This window comes from Perkinsus marinus (genome assembly GCF_000006405.1).
Source record: "Perkinsus marinus ATCC 50983 genomic scaffold scf_1104296962102, whole genome shotgun sequence".
Lineage (NCBI taxonomy): Eukaryota > Perkinsozoa > Perkinsida > Perkinsidae > Perkinsus > Perkinsus marinus.
Window position 1 is genome coordinate 365248 of NW_003205565.1, and position 17830 is coordinate 383077.

The following is a 17830-nucleotide window of genomic DNA, read 5'->3' on the forward strand; positions in this document are numbered from 1 at the left end:
AAGATCCGCCCAGTCCGAAGAGAGCTCGGGTGAGGTCTGAGTTAAGAGCTCTGTGGAGGGAAATAGCAGACTTGCGAGCTGATGTGAATCACGATCGGAGCATAGATCACGACTTGTTCGCCTGGCAAGACGGTCCTGTAACAAGAGCTATGCGCGGCGACGGTCACTGGGTGTTGCTCGATGAGGCCTCCTTAGCCACTGATGCTGTTCTGGAGCGGCTAAACTCGGTTCTGGAGGCAGGTGAAAGGAGTGTGATGCTTGCTGAGAAGCCCGGTGGAGAAGTTGTTGTCGGCGGGGATAAGTTCAGTTTGATGATGACCATGAATCCTGGTGGGGACTTCGGCAAGAGAGAGCTCAGTCCGGCGCTGAGGTCGCGTATGACTGAGATCTGGGTCAAGGCTCTCGACTATGCCGATGAGAATGACGATTCTGAGGCCAGCAGGCTCATACGGAAGCTCCTGAGCGACGAGGCGAAGTCACTGATGCCGTCCATTCGTCGCGCTGTTGCTTGGGTGGTTAAGAACATCCCGGCACAGATTCTACCGATGTCGATCCGTAATGTGGGTCTGTGGGTGAGCGCCTGTAATGAGCTTACTTGCATGAGCCTGGGCGAGCGCTACTTACATGGCGGCACTATGACCATTGTTGATGCCTTGATGGACGCCCCTGATCTGCAGATGGAGGCTATGAGGATGCTCGAGACACAGACCCCACGGGACACTGACTTGAGCAAGTTTGGTCAAGACGGTTACCAGTGGGTTCGGGACGCTGTACGACGGGGCGATTCTGGTGAGTGTCTTTCCCGTTGTTGTTTTTTGCATGGGTCTTCCGATCAGATGGCCTGGGCCCTTTCTCTATGCCGGCTCCTACTATGGGCGCTGCCGCAGCACCTATCCCTTTCGACTTCGCCGCTCCTACAACTGCTCTCAACTTGGGACGTATTTTACGAGGTTTGACTGTTGGTAAGGGGATGGCAGTGTTGCTTGAGGGACCGCCGGGGACTGGTAAATCCTCGATCATCGCGGCATTGGCGGCTCGTTGTGGGAGGGAGCTTGTAAGGATCAATATTTCTGAGCAAACGGAAATAGCTGATTTGGTTGGACAGTTCCTCCCCGCGGCTGGCCAGGGCGGCCACGAGGTGAGTATAGACTTTATTGTCACCCTTTAGGGCATATACAGCGTGCTCTCAGGTGTCATTCGCATGGTCAGACGGCGTTCTGCTGTCCGCATTGAGAAGAGACAATTGCTGGGTTTTGCTCGACGAGCTCAACCTGGCTCCTCAGCCCGTGCTGGAGGGGCTCAACTCCCTACTCGACCATCGTCGAGAGCTCGTTGTCCCTGAGACTGGCGAGCGAGTCAGAGCTAAGGCCGGCAGCTTCCAGCTTTTCGCGACGCAGAATCGTATGGTTGACGGTGGCGGACGAAAAGGTCTCCCCAAATCCTTTCTTAACCGCTTTGTGAAAATCGCGGTATCTGAGCTCTCCTCAAAGGACTCGGAGTCGATCTGCAAGAGGCTCTTCGGTGACGACATGTGGAACTCGGTCTGTGAAGGAGTTGTCGAATCTGTCCGGATCGCTGGAGATATGCGGTTCAAGGGCGGCAGTGGATGGGAGTGGAACCTCAGAGATGTAGGTTACGTCCTTGGTCTTGCTCAATAGACATGCAGCTACTTCCAGGTGCTTCGAGTATCATCCTCGGTGCAGCGACGAGCCGTAGGGCATCTATCTCCAGCATTACAGTGCTATCTGTTATTAGCATCCAGGCTGCAAACCCAAGAAGACCGCGAGGCTTTACGTCCTAGCGTGTGGGAGGCTTCGTCGAACCAGCAATGGGCAGGAGAGTGTGATGTTGAGGATGTCGATGTGGGTCCGATGCTCGTCAGAGTGGCGGAGGCTTTCGCGAACTCGAGAGTTGCCGATTTCGTGGCGAGTGACGCTGACATACTGCAGTGTCAGTCGTTGGGGCTAAGTGCTGGTTGTGCTGCTGTTCTCAACAATTGGCCAACTCTATTGATTGGTGACGGTGGCAGTGGGAGAAGACGAATGGTAGAGATCCTCGCCGCTGTCGCTGGTGTCAAGCTCGTGAGCATCAGGATGCATGCTCAAATGGACGCTAATGACCTGGTTGGTCAGTTCGTACAGAAGCCCGGTGGAGGGTTTCAGTGGGTTGACTCGCCTCTGGTGTGTGCGCTGAAGTCAGGCGATTGGGTTCTCTTCAACTCGGTAGAGCAATGCCCCTCAGCGGTCGTTGATCGTCTCAATGCTTTGCTCGAGGTCGGCGGTAAACTGCAAGTGCCAGAACGAGGGCGAGCAAACCCGGAAGACCTGACAGTCACGCCCAATCCTGCTTGTCGTCTCTTCTTCACGGCGGATGCTCGTCATGCTCACATGGTGTCGAATCCACTGCGGAATAGATGTGTCGAGATATTCGTAGGTAGCTGTGCTCAGGGTGGTGACTTGGAGAGGGTCTGCATGGCTGCGTCTGGAGGCTTAGTCGAGAGCCTCGCCAGTGTTGAAGACATGCAAGGTAGCCAGCTGCAAGCGATCGCTCGTGAGACGAGTAGAGCTGTAGCCCTGGGGGACCACTTGCGGGTGGGAGAGTCCGATCTTCGTCTACTCAAGCCATCGTTCTGCGGGTACTCTCTTGTGGCCAAGACCATAAGCGCTGCTTGTGTGGTAGCAGAGGAGATCTCGGACGAGCCTGTTGGTCAGTCCTACGCGTACCAATGGATGCTTGAAGGAACTGTCGGCACACCCTGGGACGTCAAGACGAGGATTGAGAATTTACCTTCGAGCTTGAACGTGGCCCCTGAGGTTGTGAGAAGCATGGCCGTGCTCTCTGCTACTGATAGGAGATGGGTGGCCAAAACTTATCTACGGTTGCCGGCCAAGCAGGGTACGTTACTCTATCAGGTTGGCCATCCCGAGGAAGCCGACGACTTGACCTTGCTGAGCGGGAGACGACAGTTGCTGATTAAGACGGTGAGAGACAACATCGTCGAGCTCCCAAGAGACCCTCGGGTCATGCCTCACTTCTGTCGGCTATTGATGGTGTTGGACTCCTACGACCAACTGAGCGCACAGGCAGAGACAAGTATTCTGATATTCCTGCAGGAGCTTCTGGACGCCCGTGAGGTTCAGTCGTCTCGGGCTACTCGGCCGCCTGCTGCCGCTGTGGCCTGCCCGGCTCATCTACCCATGTACGCGAGCGCCAGTGAGTCCACGTTGGAGCTTGTTCTGGAGACTGCCGTTAGGAACGTCAGTACTCTCTACCAATCCTTCCCGGGCGAGCACCATGCTCAGACCCTCGGGGATCTCCTAGCACAAATACGGAGTCTAGGGATCTTGAATCGGCGAGCCAGAGCTAATGACGAGGAAGCCGGCGACAAATTGGCTAAATTGGAGGCGGCCTTACTTGAAGCTGTGACTAGGATCGTCACTACTACTCGAGAACAACACGAAATGACTGCTGCCGATGACTCCGCGCTCAAGCCGATGTGGCCCGTCGAGCTTCTGAAGTGTTCTGGTGAACCCAGCGCTCAGCGTTACGACGATTTGTCGCTATCTTGTCCTTGGTCGGTCATTGACGGTTTAGCCTTGCAAACCGAGGCTACCTGGAGCACGGGTACGATAGCCAGCGACTTGGCTTCTGTAGAGAAGCTCTACTCCAGGCTGAGTCGACGAGGTCCTGAAACTCTTATTCGAGCACATGGGGGATGGGCCACCATCCTGGGTGCCTCTGTTGCTGAGGCGGTACTTCGATGGCCGATAAGTGAAGTACCCGAGGCGGCGAAACTGGCGGCTTACATTCGAGAGGTTGCGCCCTCTGCGGCAGAGGTCGAAGAAGCTGTTAGTCTCAACTGTGCCAATGTTATCGAAAGATGTTGTCGGGAAGCCGGAGACCTACCAGTCTTCGTCGACGGTACGATCCCTATAGCTCAAATATGCAGCCAGGCTTTGAATGAGGAGACTGATTCCTACGCGAGGCTAACTATGGCCGCAGCGTGGCACCTCGTCCTTGGTGCAGGAGTAAGCTCGCCATTGAAGAGTCTTCTGTATCATTTCTCTTGTCAGATCTTGCATCTTGAGACGGACCCCACAGAGTCTCGATCAGCTTGGTGCATCAACGTCCATCGGTTCATCAGAGACCAGGAGAGTGAGCTCAACATAAGACAACGCTGCCTCGATTTGGCTGCCGTGGGAGCTGATGGTGAGTTCCGGGGTATCGTGAGTCATCGGTGAACTTGGGTCAAATTTTGATGACGAATATAGAAAGTGTCACTATGGAGTCTCGGGACATCAGTATTGAAACGTGCCGTGACCATCACCAATCATTCAGAGTTCATATTGTTGATTCTTTGATTGGTTCTCCCCTCAGGTATTGCATCTCTTCGTCGAGCGCTCGAGAAGCTGACTAAGAGTGTATCTGCAGTAGAAAACACTCTGTGTGTCCGAGAGATCCCCGAGAGTCGGCCTGAGACGGTTGATGAATCTGTTTGGGAAACCAGCGGGCTCGCTGATATCAATAGGGAAGAAGCTAACTATAGAGTGAGTCATTCTGGTTATGAAGATGTTGTGCCTCATTGGTTGGGTGATAGGAGTTGCGGACTATCGTCCAAGGCTTCGTGCAATCAGTGGTGGTGCCTTTGATATCTGACGACAGCTGTCGGTGGCGCAAGGAGGGACTAGAGCTTGACGAGGCCATGGTGATGGTACAGAGCGCTGCGAGCGTGGCTGAGACCTTAACGTGAGAAAATTACGTGGTCAATGATTGTTGGTCATTTTTACATGCAGGACTTCTTTCCCGGCTCATTCTGATATTACCCGTCCGCTGGCGTTAGACTGCCTGGCGATGGCTTCGGGTGTCGCCGCTATCGCCTTGAGGAGGGACAAGGGGAAGGAAGCTTTGCATGTCAGGGATACTCTGGGAAGGTGAGTCGAGTAAACGCCATCCTCCTTGAGATATAATCGTGACAGTAGCTCGGAAAAAAGCTCAGGCGAGTTGTACATCATTCTCGTTCAGTTTGCAGTTTGGTTGTTCATGACGCGTTTTTGTCAGGGTCCATCTCCCTCTACGGACGAGTTCTCTCGCCGCTGAGGAGTCTGATGATGCTGCCTATGATCCCACTATCGCTTCGCTGGCACTCCGTTCCTTCGGCGTTGCCCGTTGTCAAACAGGTCGAGTTGACGACGGCCGATGCACCGCTGTGGAGCACGTGGATGCCCTGGTTTCGGAGTTCGAGCGCTTAGAAGAGGAAGAGGCACTTAGCAAAGATGAAGGCATGATAAGACAGAATGAGGTGACCTTCATTGAGCGGATGAGAGAGCTGACGAACGAAGATGACAATGATCTGGAGAAGTTGCAGCAAGAATACAACGTGAAGCTGTTCGAGGATGCTTCGCATAGCAGAGTTATACGCCAACTAGAGAGTGACGATGTTCTCGCTGATATCGGGGCTCCTGGAGAGTCTGCCGAAATGGTTGATGAGGATGACGATATTGCCTCCTCCCGCGCTAAGCTGGGCACTAGTGCTGATGCCCTTCGTGCATTGGACAACCTGTCGGGTCTGCTGGTACACGCTGTTACGGACGAGGATGGCGCGGCTGACGGTGAAGGTCTTATGGACGAGCTCCTCGGGGAGGCCTGGGGAGATGTATTGAAGAGCATCAAGGACGATGAGCTGGTGACAGGCAGGGCATGTGCTCCAGCTGATACCATCGTTGGTCCGTGGGTTAATGAGGATGGTCTACCTCTGGTGCTGGGTAGACTGAGGCGTCTGACTAGAGACCTTGATAGGAAGGTCGCGGGAGAGGAGCTGATGCCGTCTGTTGAGAAGGAGGAGAAGGAAGTAGAGGAAGCCGATGAGGGTGTAGAGAAGGATGAGAGCGAGATGACTCTGGACGAGCTGGAGGCACTAGAGAGAAGACGCTTGAAGAGGGAGAGCGAACTCAAGGTGAGCTTTTTGCCGCAGCTTATACTGCTATGTCCTTCCTGGATTCATTTTCACTTGTCTTCTTGGGGTTCTTGACCGGCCCTATCTGCTGTGCATAATCATCTTCGCCAGGTTCGTCTCCGAGATGTTATCAACCGTAAAGGAGCTCGAGCGACGGAGAAGCTGTCCTTCTATTTGGAGTCCGCTGATGGTCGGGCGCTTGACCTCCTCAATTGCCACTTCGTTCATCCTCTCACTCTGCTCCTCAACCATCTGGAGTCCATAAATCGGGCCATCCCAGAGGGCCATCCCGCTGTGGACGCCTGTCTGCGTGCGGTGAAGAAATTCCTAGAGTCATGCACTCTGGGTTCGACGAGTCCCATGTCCGCGTTACTCATGCTCGAGGAGTGTCTGGATCGTTATGATGCTTTGGTCCGAGCTGTTCCTTCTCATCTCCTGAAGGCGGGAGCGAGCGCTGTGATCAGTGTGAGGCGCTCCGTGGCGACCTTCAGAGCAATGCAGGTAGGCGGGCACAACTGGGCCGACTGATGATCGCAACAGTCTGAATTCTGGGTTCTCATTCTCTTACCGTGATGTCGCATTTCGGATGAGGCTTCAGACAGTGATGGCTTTATTCACATGTTTGACCACATCATCTCAGATTGCTTCGTGGCGTGATCTCCGAGCTTCCCGGGAGGCGTATTGGCGCTCTAAGGCTCGCGGACGCTGGTTCGCCCGACTATGGTCAGCAGCGAAGAGCACTAAGATCGACGGTTCTGATGACAGGCTGAAGGCGGAGCTGTTCGACACGGGCATGAGGTGATTCACCGCCACATGGTCTCGCAAGAGCTGTATTATTCTCCCAGATTCCTCCGCACCTCTCCCTTGGTACAGTTCTCGGAGCGTGTTGTGATCATCAAGACTGTTGGCGATTTGCTTCACGTTCCCGTGCTACAGCATCTTCATGGTATGGCTATGGTATGGTTGCCGTACGTGGACAAGCAGATGGAGATACACCGAAAGGTGAGAAATGAGACTACCCAAATGGTGTATGGGGACAGTAGTGGCTATTCGTTGCGAATGTGACGGTTGAAAAGAGGTTTCTATAGTAGTTCGGATTGGAATCGAGCCCTGTCGATGCAATCTCTGCTGTGTATTTTCTATAGGCACTGGAAAAGGAAGTGAAGGAGCTCATTCAGTGCGCCCGTTGGGATCTAGGACCCTCGGCTAACCACGCTGCTTTCCGTGATATGACGAAACGGTCGCATGAGCAGCTAGCGAAGGCCGCGAGAGTGTAAGCCTTTACTTTGCCGAAATTGTGTCATTTCGGCGTCTGTCGTCAGGTTTGACTCTGCGGTATTGGCTCCAACCGATCCTGTACTGGCGTCCATCACATTGACGCCACCATTGAAGCTCAGCTCTGGAATGAAGTGTGCGGAGTTATGCGAAGCGCTCGCCGACACTAAGGCCTTCTTGACGGCTCAACCTGCCCATCCGGTACAGGCTAAGAAGAGGCAGATGATGCAGCTTAAGGACTTCATCAACGAAGAGGTGATCAGGAAACGAAGATGAGCATTCGCAGTGAGAAATATGTTCAGATGCCTTTGCCTCCGGGGAGTTCGGCCAATATCGACCTCTCTAGAGAAGTGATGGCAGTAGAGCCTGCCCTCAGGGAAGTGGGAGGTGACTCCAAGAGAAGCCGAACCTTCAATGTAGGCGGCTTGGGAACGTGTAGATTCACAGTATTTTTCCCTGGACTCAGATCTGCCTCCATGAGTGGCTGAAGTTATCGTCACTGCATAAGGCGCCGCCGAATCTGGACTTAACCATGGATCAGTTGAAATGGTGGATGCAACGTAATGGGGGATGCTGCGTCTGTTACGGTACGGAGTTGAGTTGTTTAGATGTTGTCCAAGAATTCCATCATCTACTCGATGCGGTCGCTCGTCGTGCTTATCTACAATCTGTTGAGGAGGCGAATGCTGTGCTGATGAACGTGGACTCCATAGTGACCAAGGGCACTGATTGCGTTGTAGCCTTGGTGCAGCTGTTGGACTCGGCAGTCCATGAATCTGCGGTAAGGAGGGCATACTCCTACTGAGGAATTGATTGATTTTCTGCTCCATCAGGCACAGGTCTCGGCGATAGCTTCAGAACCCTTACCGCCCATTCCCGCTGTAGTGGGAACATGTCTCGATTCTCACGGACCTGAGATCGGCCGAATTGCATCTCTTTTGCATGAAAATTCCACAGAGGACCAGCACAATCTGCTGGTTAGACAGGCGTGGGTTGAGACCTTGCGAGAATCTTCGAGGTGAGTGCTACCAGCGGCTTCCTCCTCAATAATCTCTGGCTACTTGCGGCTGTGTTCAGAGCGATGGCCGAGTATCTGAGCTCGTCGGGATGTGTATCTCTGATGCCGAGGCTCCGAGAAGTTGCGTCTGAGCTCTCCTCGGCAGCCGAGGACCTCACGGTGGAGCTAGCCCCGGTGGAGGCGGCTGCGGAATCCGTGGACCTAGCTGACAAGCTAGTCAAGATTGTCAATGGAGAGATGCCGTGTGATGATACTGATGCTGCAGCAGCGTTGAGGAATCTCAAGGAGGGCAAGATGTACGAGCGGGCTAACGTGATTCGCTTCTATATAATCGTTAACGATGTTCAGTCCCGCTGACGTTTCGACCAATCTTCTTGCGACTTCGGTGGCATCCATCGAGGAGAGTTTGGATTCGTCGTTACTGGCGCTCCATGCTATGCTGAAGTTTGTGACTCATCTGCATCAAGAGGGTCTCAGCTTAGCCGAAGGGGAGGATAGTGAAGGTGGAGAGGGACGAGAAGGTAGTGTCTCCTGTGGTTCCTCCAACGCTTTCATTTTGAGAACATCGGATTCACGCCTGCGCTCTATTCCTAGGGAGTTTTCGGCCATCAGGAGAGCCATTCACGTGCGGCTGGTTTGTCGTCAGGCACTACCGACTGGCAACAAGGTACGGGTCTTGGTGAAGGCTCGGGGGCTCGAGATGTGAGTGATGAGATTGAGGATAAAAACACGTTCGACACTGTGCAAGAAGAGAAGAAGGAAGAACAGCCGCAACAGGAACAGCAGGTGGGCTTACTGGAGATCTTTCACTATTTGATCGGTGCTTTGTAGGAAACGGAAGAGGATAAGAGCAAGGGAGTCGAGGTTGGCGATATCATGGACGTTGATGGCCCGGAGGAGAACGTGCAACGTAGTCGTTGGGTTGTCCGGACTTTGCTGATTTCTGTGCATCGGTCTCGGCGTTATATGTCGGGAAATAGTGATGCTACTGTTTTGTTTTTTTGGTGGCTTCCATAATCGGTAGACGATTGAGAGCTTACCGGTTTCTCGATTGTTCGGGTCAGGGTGTTCTGAGGATTCAGAATTGTCATCTCGGTTGATGTTAGGGGAACCTAACGAGGAAGATGAGAATGAGGATAAAGAGGATAATATGGATAGAGAGATGGGAGAAGTTGATCTCAAGGAGGGTGGCGAGATAGAGGAGAAGCAGAAGGGAACTGAAGAACAGGATAAGGACGAGGAGGTAGTAGTCTGGCAAGCCCATGCTGATGAATCTGAACGATGTTGTGCTTTTAGGCATCGGAATCGGAGGACGAGGATGGTGGAGAGAATAAACAGGATGAAAATATTGAGACTAAGGGCGGCGAAAAGCAGTCTGAAACGGATATTGTTGCGGCTGAGGACCAAGGAGGAGAAGCGGATGAGAGAAATGGTAGAACTAGAGTCGCTTCGCTCCGCTAGAGTAGTGATGTGTGATCATCAATTCAGATGGCGAGAATGAGAAGAATTCTGAGGAAGGCGAAGACAGTAAAGAGCAAAGTGAGGAGGGAGATGGGAAGGATGAGGATGGCGAAGGTAGTATCGAGATTTATACGTGAGGACGGAAATATGACAAGTTTTGTGTCTCTGGGAGTCTACGCTGATGATCTCGACTGAGTATTCTCCGGTTTGTCAGGCAGTATCAATGAGGAGAGCGGCGATGAGGATGATGATGCCTTTGAGGCTTCGTTGGCCAAGGCCAAGGAAGATCAAGGTGAGCAGCTCGTCAGGTGTATATGAGGGATGTGGTGAGAATTCAGATGCGGGTGAGGAAGGCGATGAAAGTGGAGAGAACGCCCAGCAGGATGGCGAAGCGGATGAGGATGATATGGACCTCGATGATGATATGGTACGGGAGCTGAGAGGAACTTGTCTTGCATGAGGCTTTCGGTAGGCCCTCGATGGCGAGGTTGGTGGTGACTCTGATGATGCTGTCACCGATGATGAGGAAGATGCGGACCTGGACGATGAGGATGCCAAGTCAGTGCATGATGAGGATAAGCAGAAGGAAGGCGAGGAAGAAGTAAGGCGAGTCGCCCTCGACGTTTCTATAGAGCATTGGGCGTAGGATGAGACCTCACCGGAAGATGAGACTGACGAGTTGAACTCAGCAGAAGCCGCTGAGGACCAGGACACTCTGATGGAGAACGCTGCCGAGGCTGCACCACAGCCACAAAGGAATGCTACCAACCCTGAAGATGAGGAAGGTAGGGGGAGAAGGGCGTCGGTTATGGCGATAGACTTGGGTGGTGTAGGAGGCCAGGGTGAGGAGCTGACTGGAGGCAGAGATAATGATGCTCATAACGAGGAGGAATCTACTAGAGATCAGCCCCAGGGAGCAGAGGTAAGTGGTGAGGAGATGAGGGAAGAGTGTATTGCTTGGTTGCTAGGATGCGGGTAGAGATGAGGAAGGTGCGGCGATTCGGGAGAGTGGACCTCAGGGGCAATCCAGCAGGGAGCCGAAGAACAAGGTGATTCCGTGGGAACTTGATGAGGCTTATTATCGTGAAACACGTTATGGGGTGTGGCATTGTGTTTCGACTGGTAATGTAGATTGCCAGTAGTGGAATGAAAATTTGATTCGCATTTGTGTTTTCATGTCCGTTTTTTTGTAATATGAAAATTACGGTAGATGAAAATAACTGTCCTGCCAGGCACCACCGGCACCACCGAATCCGTTGAAGGACTCGGTCGAGGAGGTAGAGAAGTGGCTCAAGCGGATTCAACTGATGGACGAGGATGCATCTAAAGAGGGAAGTGAGGAGGAGGAGGCCGGAGGAGAGCAGGAAGAGAACAACGAGGAACAGGGTCTCAACAAGGATGCAGTAGGAACTCGATGGTGTGAGTGCAATGGAGAGTTGCTCGACTCAGACTCAGGACGAGTCGTCCAAGCTGGAGGGCGTGGCGCAGGCAACAGGCGATAGTGCTGAGCATGCTGGAGAGCTCGAGCAGGAGGAGGATGACGAGGCAGCCTCAGAGGTTGATGAAATGGATGTTGATGAGGAGGATAAGATGGAAGAAAACAGGGACGGACTCGGTGGGTATTTGGTTCTAGGAGAGAGCATTCGATTGTGCGGCTTCAGGCCCTGCACCGCCCAAGTCGGCTGAGGACAAAACGTTCAAAAACGAACAGAAAGCACGCGATAAAGCAGATGATGAGGAAGAGCCTGATGCCTCTGGTCAAGAACCGGGTGCAGCTGATACGAAACACAAGGGCCCCCTGCGCTCCGAGGTTTCCAGGAATCCGGAAGCTCTCGCTGTACCTGTTGATGAAGACGGAGACGTGGAGATGAATGGTCTGAGTGAGGACATTATCTATAACGCTGGTGGAGAGGGCGATGCCAGCAATGACCGTCTGCAGCACATCGACCGTCTGTCGTCGAGCGTCTGTAGTGAGCTCACTGAGCGATTGCGTATGGTCCTCGAGCCCACTAAGCGTGGTGGAATGCAAGGCGACTACAAGACAGGGAAAAGGCTCAACATGCGGAAGGTCCTCGCGTGGGTAGCGAGCGACTATAGAAAAGATAGAATATGGCTCCGGAGGAACAAGCCGAGCAAGAGAGAGCACAACGTCATTGTGTGTTTGGATAATACCAAGTCAATGCGATCCAACCAATCTGGCGAACTATCCTTGTGCGCGGTTCATGCTATCACCCAGGCTATGTCTCGTCTCGAGATCGGCACTGTCGGAGTTAGTTCCTTCGGCAGCTCTGTTCGCTCGCTGAGGACACTGGTCTCACCTTCTCCTTTGAACCTACCCGAGCTGTTGCATCATTTCAATTTCGACGAGGAAAGTGCTGGATCAATGTCGCGCTCTTTGCCTGCTGTTCTGGACGACTGTGACGAGCAATTCACCCAAGTTGCGGGCGGTGATTATAAGCAAGCATGTCTGGCCGTTGTTGTGACGGATGGACGATTCAATAAAGAGGCGGTGCGACACTCTGTTCAGAACATGCTCAGCAAGAACCGTTTGCCAGTGCTCATTATTGTCGATGAGGCTGCCGAGTCTGGTCGCTCTATTTATAATTTGAAGGAGGTGGTTCGAGACCCTACGGGCCGCAGTAGAATGGCTCCTTTCCTGTCCAATAAAGACTTCCCATTCCCCTTCTATGCAGTGATACAAGATGTCTCTCAACTGCCTAATGTCCTCAGTGATGTTATCAAGCAATGGATTGAGGCAACTGCGATGAGGTGATGTCATTCAATGGCAACTAACGTCTTTACCAACGTACGTTACTACTGTTACTCTTTATATATGTTTCATTGATTGTTGAGAAGGACTGCGTTAGAACTGTTGCTTCATTGATGAGGGGAAATTGCTTTTCAGCAGTGAAAGGTAGCGGCGTCGGCTCTCGGAAAACTCATTCACGGTTCCACACGATAGGAGAAGTAATTCCGCAAAGGGAGGAAATCTAAGAACCCAACGCGATGGTAGTCGGAGTTTTCCCTGAAGTTATATGATGTTACACGACACACAGCATTAGCTAAACTGCGCCCACGCTCGCTCGAGGAGGAATTGTGGAACATAATTGTGCATCCCAATGCGTGTACTTGTTCAACACGTTCCATGTGCAAAATGCGTGCCGAAACAACAGTGTTACAATTAGGGTATTAGCGCTGGCAAACTTACAAACTCAATCCCAGCGATTTGACAGAAATGAAACATAGCGACCAACATAGATGATTACTATCTGGAGGAGAAGGATATCTCCTATTCTGATAACTGTAAGCGTTCGCACCCAATAACAATAGTGAGATTGACTATGATGGGACATGACTTGCTAATTACCCTCTAATACATGACAACACCGACGTGCACTGACTGATAATCACATCAAACATCGTAGTATTAATTTCTGTTACTTCAAAATCCGCTTCGCTCCGCCCACTGTCTCAGCCTGGCATATCCTTCGGAGCCTTCAACGAGTTCTTGACAAAGATCTTTGTTCACGGATGACCCACTGGAGACCTTATGGTATTGACTAGATGTCCTCTCCTCCTCAACAATGGTCATCATGCGCCTGTGAGAAGCTTGAAGGGCGACACGCAGATTCTCCAGCGAAATCTGCTTGACAGCTTGACACATGAACAGAGCATGAGCGTGAATCCCACCGATTCGGCACTGTCTACGGTAAATCTCGCCAACTCAGCTGTTGCGGGAATCGCGTTCAAGTCAGAGGTTGGCCTGCCCACTGAGTACTCCCACTCAACAGTACCGGGGGACCAGTCAGATGCATCGCATTGAGGGTGATCGGACTTTGACGGAGGTGGCAGACCAAAGTCTCTGATGTGATGACTCCAACCTGCTGAGCTCGTAGTCGTACCTAATAAACACCCGGCGTAACTCGAGCATGAGGGAGAGAATACAGCAAGATTGAATGGGGTTAGACGATTCAAAAAGACAAATGTCTAAGACATCTTCTCAGCCCCGCAACTTCCCAGACCGCGAGGGCTCGATACTGTCCTGGAAAAATGCGTGAAACCCCCTCACTCTCCTGTCCATCTTCGATATTGGCAGAGCCGGCGTTCCGATTGAGCTTATCAACCGTCGGATTAGCATCAAAAGCGATGCAGCGCTGAGCCGGTCTACTGGTGACGAGCATGCTGGGATTATTCAGGACAAGCACAGCGAGAAAAGGCTAACATACTCCAGAGAGCCCGACGACCCTCATACAGGAACAAAAAACCTTCCTTCGATGGAGACCTTCCAACTCACGTCACATACAAAGAGTCATGGGTAATGATGGTCGCTTGTCATCGATGCTACTTTTCTCGGATGCCAAACTTTCGCGTCTTCGCTTGAATTCTTCGAACATTTCCTGACGAGACTCAACCTCAACAGAATGCAGGCTCATCTACAAGTTGTTCAGCCGATGATTCCAACGGTACAATGTCCCGAACAGATAAAAAATCATCACTGGTGTGAGATACGCAAATCCGACCCGAAGCTTGGCCTTGTCCCCTTCTTCTAAGTCCGCTTCGGAGCTTCGACGTCTGATGCGTCTGTCAGTCCTGCCAGGAACTACAACAAAACATCGTCAAAGCCTCCCGGACGTACCGTTGTCCTCTACCTCCGCTAGGTATGAGGTCGGACAATCTCTGTCCGCCCTGCATCTCCCGACTGCTAGACCTCATCGAGAACTTGCTAAACCTGATGCAGCAGATTTGCATCACCGCCATGAAGTTAACTGAATTATGTCATTCACATGATCGAGGCAATACACGTGATCTGTGAGCAACATCGAAACGATCGCTCCTACATATCCTTCGTGAAACAGTCGCCGTTTTGGATGAACTACACCCAAACTACAAACCTTTTTTTCTGATTTATTTTCCTCACCTATCCATCGTTGCCCTATGATCGATGGATCGGCATGAAACACATCAAAACTGACCACAGTTACGAACAGAATGAGAATGCCTCACCACCATGTCCTGCTCGGTGCTGTCATCACTTTATTGTCCCGCCGAACGAACTGAGTCCAACAGCAAGCACGGCATTGCCTTCCATGAGGACTACCTCGGGTCGACCAGAGATCTCTTCCACAGCGGTAGGGTTGAGTCTCTGACACCGGCTCAAACCCTACAATAGCAAGAACCCTGTGTTCTGGTAACATCGTCAAAACGTCCTCAGGCTTAATGACACTTCTGAATAAGTCATATAATCTAACCTCTCTATAGTCCTCGTCCATCATCCTCAAAAAGGAATTGCGCTTTTCCTCGATCGCAGGTGCAACCTTCATGCGTGATGCAGTCACTCGGCGATGAGCGGACCTAGATGCGGTATAAGCTCCTGCTCGACCAACTGCCAACTCCGATCAACCCCAGACCGCCTTGCCTCAAAACTTCGACTGGAACGGTCACCGACTCCACATTGGCATCAGCAGGCTCGACTAACCAAGAATCTTCCAACGCTTCCTGAGCCGCCGGCACTCATTTCCCTAATCAGAAGCTAGCATTGATTACCTCTGCTGTGAGTCGATCAACTTCAGTTCGACAGAGAAGACCCTTGAGGAACTTGAGGCATTCCGGAGAGAGTTTGTACTGTTGATCGAAAAGAAAGAAGTCCGAAACGCCGCGTTTCAAACGCGGGTGTTCAGATTCATTTGATCGTATTGACAGATGAACCCTCGCAGGCTCCACAGGAGAACTCCACTCCAGCAGAAGGTGAGGGAGCATTACAGCGAGCTCAGCCAGGATGGGTAATTTTTGAAACCCCAAGGAGGACATTTGAGGGAGAAAAATCACCTTTTCTTTTCGATGCGTCCATTGGATACGGTTCCTCAAGATTTGCATCATAATTTCCCTCGAAGACGGCCCGTCGTAGGGATAGTAGCCATACCTGAACACGTCGGATGCATCACGACGATGTCTTCAAATGAGAGAGCGATGAAGCAACCCGGAGGGGTTCATCAGTCACGAGTGAATCATCTGGAATGGATAAAAGCGAATGTTAAATTTCAATTTCGCAAACGCACGCAACTGAGTCGTACAGTAGAAGGTACATGAGTACTCCCAGACTCCACAAATCAACGGGAAAGCTGTAGTTCTGACCGAGAAGCTCCGGCGCAAGATAGTGCGCTGAACCGCAAAGCTCACTGAGACGCCCGGCTGAGAAAAGTATCAATAACGGAATGAAAAATGCAAGGCTAGGCTAGTCCTGAAATTTTAGGAAAAAATACACGCTGTCTGAGTGAGAATTCTCTATTCATTGTATAGCCGTGAAAGTCCATCGGAGATCCTCCGCTACGCCGTGAACCGCCATTTTCTCTGCAAAGGCAGGAAGGAGGTTGCTGGGATTTTTTCAGCAACCTCCTCGTTAGAGGCATTATGAAGTCTGGAGAAACAACATTTAGTTGCGAGTAGACTCCTGAGATCTTTACTCTTCCACGAAGCGACTTACTGCTATGAACGCTGGTGGCCAGGCCGAAATCGATCAACTTCACTATGCACGTCTTAACATCACCGCTTCCATCGAGTAAGAGGTTCTCAGCCTTGATGTCTCGGTGACAAATACCAGCCGAATGCAATGCGGCAATGGCCAACACGACCTGACTGAGAGCAACACCATGCAGTGATAATCAAGGCTTGATATTGTACCGGCACACACGGGCTGCGTCCTCTTCACAGAAGCGCCTCATCTCAATCACTTTTTTGAGGAGTTCGCCTCCGGTGCAAAGTTCCATGACTATGTATCTGCAGACATCTCACGATGTGGCATCTCGCTCACTACGGAGAATCACAGGAAATGATGGTCTATGAAGTATTCGTAGAATTGGATGATGTGCTCGCTATGAACTTTTAGGAGCAACTTGATCTCCTGACAGAACCTGAATAGAAAGCAACACTGTCACAATCACAGGGGCTTGCGTGCATCACGAGCGGAGTACATGGGCACACTATCTGGTTGGCTTTGATCTAATAGTTTCACCGCTCTCCGCTCGCCATTTTCTAGGAGGGTACAAACCCGGACTTGGCCGAAACTTCCAGAACCCAGCACCTGGCATGTGCAGAGGAATAACACAACTGAGTGGTGCGTTTTCGTTCAAGATGAGGAGCACAGACTGCTGTGATCTGTTGACAAAGGCAAATTCATAAACAAAATAGATAGACAATGCTTAAATAGCCGTCCAGCTCTGCGGAAGTATGCCTCGCACGATTGCATCGCGGAGTGCATCGTAGGGCTAGAGAGCAAATTTCTCATACGACGTTTCCAGTGAGAATTCTCGTCCAGATGATGGACACTGGAGTGCTCGTCCATTCCTCACCTGTCCTATGCTGTAGTGCTCTCGAATGTCCTCGTAGATCTTGTCTCCATCGGGGTTGAAGAAGAACCCAGACGAAGAATCTACCTGAAGTACAGCAGCCTCAAAAAAATAGCCTAAATGAACATATCGGGAAACCTGGACTTACTGGCTGTGAGTTTTGGCAGCCCATCGTGGCATTACAACTGCATTGTAGGGTGAGTTGGCGTGCAAAACCCGCGCTGTGAACAGCGGAGCGAAGCGATTCATATTGTCACTTTTTGACTTTTCGATTTTCTGGCATTACCTTTTTTGTTAAATTGCATCATGGCGGATGGAAGTCGACGGTAATACAGGGAGAGGTCCTTATGGCGTTGGAAATCATCGTAGAAGTCTCCAGAACACTGGGGAGGCTCCGATTTTGGCACATCTCGTTTTGCGATCATCGGCGCACCCATGAACGGATTTCGGGGGATCGTACAGTATCATGAACTCGATTACATCGTATATGGTTGCTTCTGCGAAAAAGTCTGTCAGCGTGTGGAGGTGGTGCTTTCCTCAGGAATCGATTCTCTCGGCTGTCGTCGAGCTTCGACATCACGGATCATTCTCCTAAGATGACGCCTAAGGCAGCAAGGAAAAGGTCAGAAAGTTTTCACCTGGAAGAGGACGAGAATAGTCAAGATAGAAGCCCGAAGAAAATCGCTACGGAAAGGCAGCGATCCTTGGTAGTGATGTAGAGATGGGAATACGCTCGCTTCCCTCGGCTGAGCTCGGGAGTTTCTTCACTATGTATGAGAG

At 51.6% G+C, this 17830-nt stretch overlaps 4 protein-coding genes across 4 annotated transcripts in view; 2 read left to right on the plus strand and 2 right to left on the minus strand.

Moving 5' to 3' along the window:
• Window positions 1–12480, plus strand: part of Pmar_PMAR017357 (hypothetical protein) — a gene marked incomplete at both ends in the record, with an annotated part of 16583 nt that extends 4103 nt beyond the window's left edge. The window contains 35 exons of the mRNA XM_002772080.1: window positions 1–789; window positions 837–1138; window positions 1191–1632; window positions 1677–1712; window positions 1756–4028; window positions 4074–4209; window positions 4378–4547; window positions 4598–4746; window positions 4794–4931; window positions 5059–5953; window positions 6065–6454; window positions 6594–6751; window positions 6799–6955; window positions 7099–7226; window positions 7276–7483; window positions 7531–7644; window positions 7695–7788; window positions 7837–8009; window positions 8062–8246; window positions 8306–8542; window positions 8595–8767; window positions 8893–9032; window positions 9078–9156; window positions 9353–9489; window positions 9543–9678; window positions 9735–9821; window positions 9922–9999; window positions 10046–10134; window positions 10180–10308; window positions 10354–10492; window positions 10541–10629; window positions 10676–10756; window positions 10940–11110; window positions 11157–11322; window positions 11369–12480. Of these exons, the coding sequence (XP_002772126.1) occupies window positions 1–789; window positions 837–1138; window positions 1191–1632; window positions 1677–1712; window positions 1756–4028; window positions 4074–4209; window positions 4378–4547; window positions 4598–4746; window positions 4794–4931; window positions 5059–5953; window positions 6065–6454; window positions 6594–6751; window positions 6799–6955; window positions 7099–7226; window positions 7276–7483; window positions 7531–7644; window positions 7695–7788; window positions 7837–8009; window positions 8062–8246; window positions 8306–8542; window positions 8595–8767; window positions 8893–9032; window positions 9078–9156; window positions 9353–9489; window positions 9543–9678; window positions 9735–9821; window positions 9922–9999; window positions 10046–10134; window positions 10180–10308; window positions 10354–10492; window positions 10541–10629; window positions 10676–10756; window positions 10940–11110; window positions 11157–11322; window positions 11369–12480 (9980 nt within the window). The remainder of the gene's footprint in view (window positions 790–836; window positions 1139–1190; window positions 1633–1676; window positions 1713–1755; window positions 4029–4073; window positions 4210–4377; window positions 4548–4597; window positions 4747–4793; window positions 4932–5058; window positions 5954–6064; window positions 6455–6593; window positions 6752–6798; window positions 6956–7098; window positions 7227–7275; window positions 7484–7530; window positions 7645–7694; window positions 7789–7836; window positions 8010–8061; window positions 8247–8305; window positions 8543–8594; window positions 8768–8892; window positions 9033–9077; window positions 9157–9352; window positions 9490–9542; window positions 9679–9734; window positions 9822–9921; window positions 10000–10045; window positions 10135–10179; window positions 10309–10353; window positions 10493–10540; window positions 10630–10675; window positions 10757–10939; window positions 11111–11156; window positions 11323–11368) is intronic.
• A 669-nt stretch (window positions 12481–13149) lies between these two features.
• Window positions 13150–13609, minus strand: Pmar_PMAR017358 (hypothetical protein; the record flags this gene model as incomplete). Its single annotated transcript, XM_002772081.1, has 2 exons — window positions 13150–13350; window positions 13398–13609. Coding segments are annotated over 2 exons (413 nt in total), but the record flags the coding sequence as incomplete, so codon positions are not given.
• A 98-nt stretch (window positions 13610–13707) lies between these two features.
• Pmar_PMAR017359 (calcium-dependent protein kinase, putative) lies at window positions 13708–17222 on the minus strand (the record flags this gene model as incomplete). The annotated part of the gene is made up of 14 exons (XM_002772082.1): window positions 13708–13749; window positions 14228–14297; window positions 14344–14436; window positions 14712–14761; window positions 14806–14850; window positions 15252–15329; window positions 15534–15627; window positions 15779–15896; window positions 16189–16340; window positions 16386–16481; window positions 16529–16615; window positions 16676–16785; window positions 17054–17137; window positions 17199–17222. 14 exons carry the CDS (start codon window positions 17220–17222, stop codon window positions 13708–13710), a joined length of 1143 nt encoding a protein of 380 aa, XP_002772128.1.
• A 539-nt stretch (window positions 17223–17761) lies between these two features.
• On the plus strand, window positions 17762–17830 carry Pmar_PMAR017360 (hypothetical protein; the record flags this gene model as incomplete). The annotated part of the gene is made up of 1 exon (XM_002772083.1): window positions 17762–17830. A coding segment is annotated over one exon (69 nt), but the record flags the coding sequence as incomplete, so codon positions are not given.